At 39.9% G+C, this 6,475-nt stretch overlaps 1 protein-coding gene across 1 annotated transcript; it reads right to left on the reverse strand.

The window, feature by feature from the left end:
* Positions 1-1,709: 1,709 nt before the first annotated feature.
* On the reverse strand, positions 1,710-3,441 carry LOC139298037 (cannabinoid receptor type 1B-like). Its single transcript, XM_070920856.1, has 2 exons — positions 3,329-3,441; positions 1,710-3,189 (listed from the first exon to the last, which is right to left on the reverse strand). The coding sequence occupies exon 2, from the start codon at positions 3,120-3,122 to the stop codon at positions 1,710-1,712; it is 1,413 nt and encodes a 470-aa protein (XP_070776957.1). The 5' UTR covers positions 3,123-3,189; positions 3,329-3,441.
* Between the last annotated feature and the right edge of the window lie 3,034 nt (positions 3,442-6,475).

Consider the following 6,475-nt stretch of genomic DNA (forward strand, 5'->3'; position numbering starts at 1 on the left):
GGGGGCTAGCTAACACAACTTAGCTGCTTGTTTTTGATATGAGGCTGTCGGCTTCTCCGGCTCGTGACGTCACCTTTAAAATACGCTGCAATGCATTCTGGGTTGTGTAGTGAAACACAGTAAAAGATGAGAAATGGAATGTTGGTGCTGCTGTCCTAATTATAGCCTACATCATCCGAAATTCACGTTACTTTTTTCAATTTGATTTGGTTATATTATAGCTTCATTTTATTATTCGATGAGCTACAACAGCATTCATCAGTAAGATCAGTCCATGAGAAATAATAAAGACAATAGATGGATGATGTCTCTTCAATATCCACAGGAGGGCAGTGTTGCACAAAAAACTCTTTATGAAGCAGTAGCTCCCAAGAAGTCGAGGGGTCATGAGGTGATTAAAGCAGTTTAATAAAGCAGTTTAAACAGTTTAAAGCAGTATGTTTATTTCTTAATAGCTTTTTTGTTGGGTAAAATATTTTTCACCTCTTAAGGCTTTGAAGTCCTCAAGTTAAACAATTTAAATATTCGTCTCTGATTGAACTGCTCATTACTCACGTCCACATTAAGACTATAGCCTCTGATGAGGGGTCACAAGTGGACATTGCTTAGAGGCTCACAAGCCAGGAAGGTTAGACCCACAGCTATAAACACATACAGATGATGATGTGATGGTTTGCTGGGATTTCATTGTTTTATTGAAAAAAAGATACCAGGTATGTTGACAAAATCATGATAAAAATAGACAAATTGAATATATTTATTGAACTCATGTCCTTGCTTATACACACTGTTATGGGACACAATGGCACAGTGGATGCTTCACAGAAATACGGAAGTGTAGCTTCTCACACAATGCTGTAACTGTTTCATAAGCGCATGTTTAATAAGCAGCTATGTAACATTCCCATATCACTACAGACTAAAGCTTTGATTTGATCAAAAAAAGCTGTTCATATTTCAAAGTATGACTCAACATTTTGCTTTGCAAAGTATATGTTTAAAAAGAATACAACAAATAAAGTAAAATAACATTAAAATGCCAAATTTCACAATATCATGGTCTTACAAAATCAGCGATAGTTGATTTCAAATCACTAATGGGATGCTAATTTTACTTACAAGCAGTGTGCTGTCATTTAAAACCGACATTTTGCATGAAGGTAGACACAGTTTCACCTTGCATTACTGCCACAATATTGCTATGATGTGAAGAGAGAAAAAGAAAGAACAAAAGGGAACGTCAAAGCTGAAATCTGTAATTTTATGCACATTGAAACGACAGCAAAGATGACAGTGTTGGATTTGTAACAGTTATTGCAGACAGAAATGCCCTTGAGCCAACCAGTTTCTTTGAATGCAACTATATTATTTACATTGTCACTGTACAATTTCCCCCCGGGGATCAATAAAGTATTTCTGATTCTGATTCTGATTCTAACATACCATTTCTCAATAACAGAGTAGAGAGAGCCTGTTCTCCTAAAGAAATACACAGTTTCTAGAGTCTCATCAAACTCCACCCCACAGCCGGCTATGATAACATATAAATATTACAGATTTCAGCTTTAAAGCAACAAAAACGTGTTTTTTGAGTTCTGTAAGTTGTTTTTTGGCACATTTCACAGTAACAGAGCAGTGCACTAGGAGGGTCAGGGCTATTCTACAATATCTATACTTCACAGTTGTACCAGAGTGGGGCAGCTTGTCTCTTAGACCGAATCTGCAGTGGAAGTGTCTGTCACTCCAGAAATGGTAACCTGGGCTACTTTTGCTCGAGTCTTTCTGCAGCCGGCTCCATCTTTTCCCGCCCCGCCCGCTGTGCCTCTCACACTCCTGCTGTTCCAGTCACTCTCGGCGCTGTTGTCCAGAGGCTGCGTTGCTCCCCAGCACATATGGCAGATGTTGAGGAAGGCCCTGCGCAGGTCCTTGCTCCTCATGGCGTAGATCACAGGGTTCACGGTGGAGTTGAGCAGGGTGAGCATGCTGCAAAAGGCAAACACGGTCTTGATGAAGTCGTTCACCTTCCCAAAGAGGTCGTAAACCATGATGGCTAGAAGTGGGCCCCAGCAGATGATGAGGGCCACAAGGATCAGAACCAGGGTTTTAGCCAGACGGAGGTCCATCCGGGCCTGTTCGGGTCTCACCGTCTGCACTTTAGTCCCCTCTGCAGTGTAGACAATCACACTCCTCTGGGAGCTGCGGCTCAGCATGCGGACAGCGTGGTGGTGGGACTTCCAGAGGATGAACATGTAGGCGTAGATGATGAACAGGACCAAGATGCTTGTCATCCCGATCCAGAACATCAGGTACTTCTGGTCAATTAGAGGGAAAATGTCCGAGCAGACAGAGTTGAGACGCTTGCAGTTCCACCCCAGCAGCGGCAGCAGTGAGAAGACGATAGAGATGGTCCACATCACGCTGAAGGCGATGACTGCTTTAGTCTTTGTGACGATGCGTTTGTACGCCATGGGCCTGTGGATGGAGATGTAGCGGTCGATCGCAGTGAGAAACAGACTGCCAACAGAGGCGGTAAAGGAGGCGATGACCCCGGCCAGCTTGAAGAGGAAAATGTTAGGGCTGTCCTTCCTGTGGAGGACATGGAAATCCAGGAAGCTGTAGACAAAGATGATGCTGCCTATCAGATCAGCCACAGCCAGGCTGCCTATGAAGTGGTAGGAAGGCCGAGATCGGAGCGTCTGGGAGTGTAGGATCACACACAGCACCATGAGGTTCTCCAGCACTGTAAATGTACCCAGGGTGAGTGCCAAGATGGCGACTGCGAGCTGCTGACCAGGAGTGAGGATCATAAAACACTCCATGTTGTCCTCAAAGTTCTCCCCACACTGTGTCGCCCCTCCGCTCCCCACAAAGGTGCCATTACTCAGCAGAAAGTCTGACACGTTGGTGGGGAAAATGGGCGTGAGGCCGCCGTAAATTACCTCCTTATTTCTGGGGATGAGTCCGGAGGCAGATGGAGGCTTCTCAAAGTGGAATCTGTTCTTGATTAGAGTCGAGTCAGCGGAGGGGTCGTCATAGCTGGCGTCGTTGGAGCCGAGATACTGGACACCTGTTGTCAGCGTGCTCATTGTGGTGCCTGCTATCCTGTGCAAAGCCAACTTCATGGCTGGTTTGTGGCTGTAGAGATGCTCAGTGGAGAGGTGTGTGGTGTAACTGCATTAGACCCATGCAAAAGGACATCTATGAAGAAACAAAGAGATTTTTTTTCCATAAGGAGTGCAATAATTTATTAGAAAATACATCTTGTTACATTTAATTCTTCAAATAGCTGCATACAGGAAGCAGCATCAAGGGTCATTAATGATTAATATGGTGGAAAATGAATTTGTTGCTGGGAGAAATCTGTGTATCAGCCAGCTGACTCCAGAGCAGATGCATCCCAGACAATAGTGGGAAACTGAACAGTTGATGACAAACCTGTGCAGCCTCGGGGGAAATCATTGCATTAAGTATGTAGGACAGACAGGCTTTCTTATTAATTAAAGCAGGTCATTAAGCATTAAGCTGTTTTTTTCTCTCAATAATCATTGGATTAATTAGGCATCAAGGGAGAAACAAGATAAAGAGTGCACACGTCTGTCCAATGATCCATTTACATTTTGATGATATTAATTATTAACAGTCAAGTTTACATGAAGGTTTTGGAGTAAGACGTTTTTGAGAAGACACAGTGTTGGCAAACAATTAAACACGACATGACCCCCTGCGAATAAAATACGCTTTAGTTTGAGAGCCTTAATGTTGTGCCTAAAAACCAGTTTGTATCAAAGCTGTGCTAATATATTAGGCAACAATACTCATGAGAATAAATTAACCACGACTGAAGAAATTAGAATAACACAGAAATTACAAAACTATCACGAAGGAAAAATATTTAATAAAAAAAAATAAAAAAAAACGTACCTTGATTTTCTCAACATTTTGCCCCGATCCATGCCGCAAAAAAAATAATTCAACTAAACTGGGAGCAAACCAGTCTGTTGTTTTTGTCTTCACTCTCTGCACCAACAGTTACAGAAACTCCAAAAAGACCTGGAAGCCAGAGTGAAATCACAATTGTTGTTGTTTTGATGGTTTTCCGGGGGGGATGATCGCGTGTTGACTCTCCAGATACTGTCAGTGTCAAATACAGTAAAGCCGGCCAGCCAGGCAGCCGGTGGGGAGTGTGTGTTTGAGGGAGCGGGCGGTTACAAGCCTCCTTTTTGTGCGCCTGCTGGTCACGTGGTCTGAGGTGTTCGAGCGCAGTACGGAAGTGCATCCCTGAGCATCATCACCCACACCTATTTATACAGGAGCAAAGCAGCAGCCTTAACACAGTGGCTGTGCTCCCTCATTGTTCAGTGGCCCAATAATAATGATAATAATAATAATAATTGCAATGTCAGTATCAATATTTGCTTATCTTCTGAGCTCATTAAAACACAATATGTAGGAAAATATTGACGTGATAGCTCTAACATTTGCCATAAACTGGGAAATGATCATAAATCATAGTTTTTTACACCAAATAAGGAAATATTTCAAGGTTCAAGGTTCAGCTTTATTGTCATCGCACAATACATGATTATGTAATAAAATGCAGTTGTAGTCCCCTCCTCACTACACACACAGAAAATGTATAAACTATTTACAAGGAAGATGTACAGTTACGTATATACATATATATATACATATATACATATGCACACATAAAATATGTACAGTGTGTCATGTTTTATATGTTATATATCATTCACGGTCACATAAATGTACAGTATGCTATCCTGCACTGTCATGTTATTAATGTTTTGGGTCAATTACACAGCAAAGAAGTTTCATTTCCTTTCTTTATTTATAAGGGCAACACACGTCAATCAACATTGCTGTAAATGTGCCAGTGTTAGTCAGCTGGATCCTTTTCAACTGGTGAGATGTTCTGAAACCAATGAGTAAGAAATACAGCTTAACTCCCTGTTAGACCTCTTATGGACAAACTATGATAAAACTCCAGTTACAGTAATACAAAAACAATGTGGTGTGTAGCAATTCAAAATCATGCTCAAACAATTCTTATAAAATTAGAGAAAGTAATTAAATATCAGCAAGATTAAACAATGTTGAATATGTTTTTTGAGCTGTAAAATGAAAGATTATCATGATAATTTGCAATGAATTCAAATTATTAATTAGTTAATATACAAACATCTCAACAATCCCCTTTTGGACAGTGGTGGAAAGTAACTAAGTAAATTTACTCAAGTACGCTACTGAAGTATTTACATTTTCTGCTACCTCATACTTACAGTATACTCTACTACACTTCAGAGGAAGATATTGTACTTTTGACTCCATCACATGTATGTGACAGCTATAGTTTCATGTTACATTAAGAATTTACATACAAATTATATGATGCATTTATAAATTATGATGCACTTATACATTTAACTATTAACATGCTGCGTACATGTTAGTGCATCAGTAATAATAATCCATTAATATAAAATATATAATAATATCACTCTGAAATGGGCATAATATATATATACATAATGAGTGCTTTTACTTTTGATACCTAAAGTACATTTTGTTGCTGATACTTTTATATGTTTATAGAAGTAAAATGTTGCATCCAGGATTTTTACTTGTAACACAGTATTTTTACATTTTACATATTATATTATATTGTATTGCTACTTTTACTGAAGTAAAATATTTGAATACTCCTTCCACCATTGCTTTTGGAATAGGAATGTTACAGTAATCTCATGCTGATAGTAAAATATAATAAAAGACAGCACACAATGTAACTTTAGTGGGATTTTAAAGTCACAGTGCTGCTGAAAGTCTGTCCTGAATATCCTCCACTATTTATCTATTTATTTACTGCAGTTGGGGGTCACATGCACACACTATTTAGAGTCCTTTTCCTGTCCTGCGCAGCTGCGCAATTATTTCCACTATGCACTCCCAGCAGAGCTATCTCCCAAATTACATGTATCTGGTTGTGGAAAATACATGACATTTGGCGATGCAACATCATGGGAAAACAATGAAAGGCATTGCACATGATGCCTCCAGTTTTGGCAGAACAGAAGAAGCTGAGGAGTCATCCAACTAATTACTGAACACTTGTTATGCTGCGCTTGAAGCAGATTCAAGCAGCCATTGATCACTCGTGGTGGAGCAGTATGTCCAATATGTACTTTTTATGAAGATATCTTACACAGACAGACCTTGTAAGTGAAACATCTTATTAATGACTAATTGTAGAATTCACATAAATAATTCATATATCTGTAAAGTGACTTCTGTTTCATTGCTCTTTGGTGTTTTCGTTTTGATCAGGACAAAGTTTTAATGCGGTTTTGGCTCAAAAGCGGCATCTGTCATCTCTCAAAGCAGGGGGCAGAGTATTGAAGTCCACATCCATCACAATAATTATCATCAATATTTCAGTGTCATTTTCACCAAAGCA

Source organism: Enoplosus armatus, chromosome 15 (assembly GCF_043641665.1).
Source record: "Enoplosus armatus isolate fEnoArm2 chromosome 15, fEnoArm2.hap1, whole genome shotgun sequence".
Taxonomy (NCBI): domain Eukaryota; kingdom Metazoa; phylum Chordata; class Actinopteri; order Centrarchiformes; family Enoplosidae; genus Enoplosus; species Enoplosus armatus.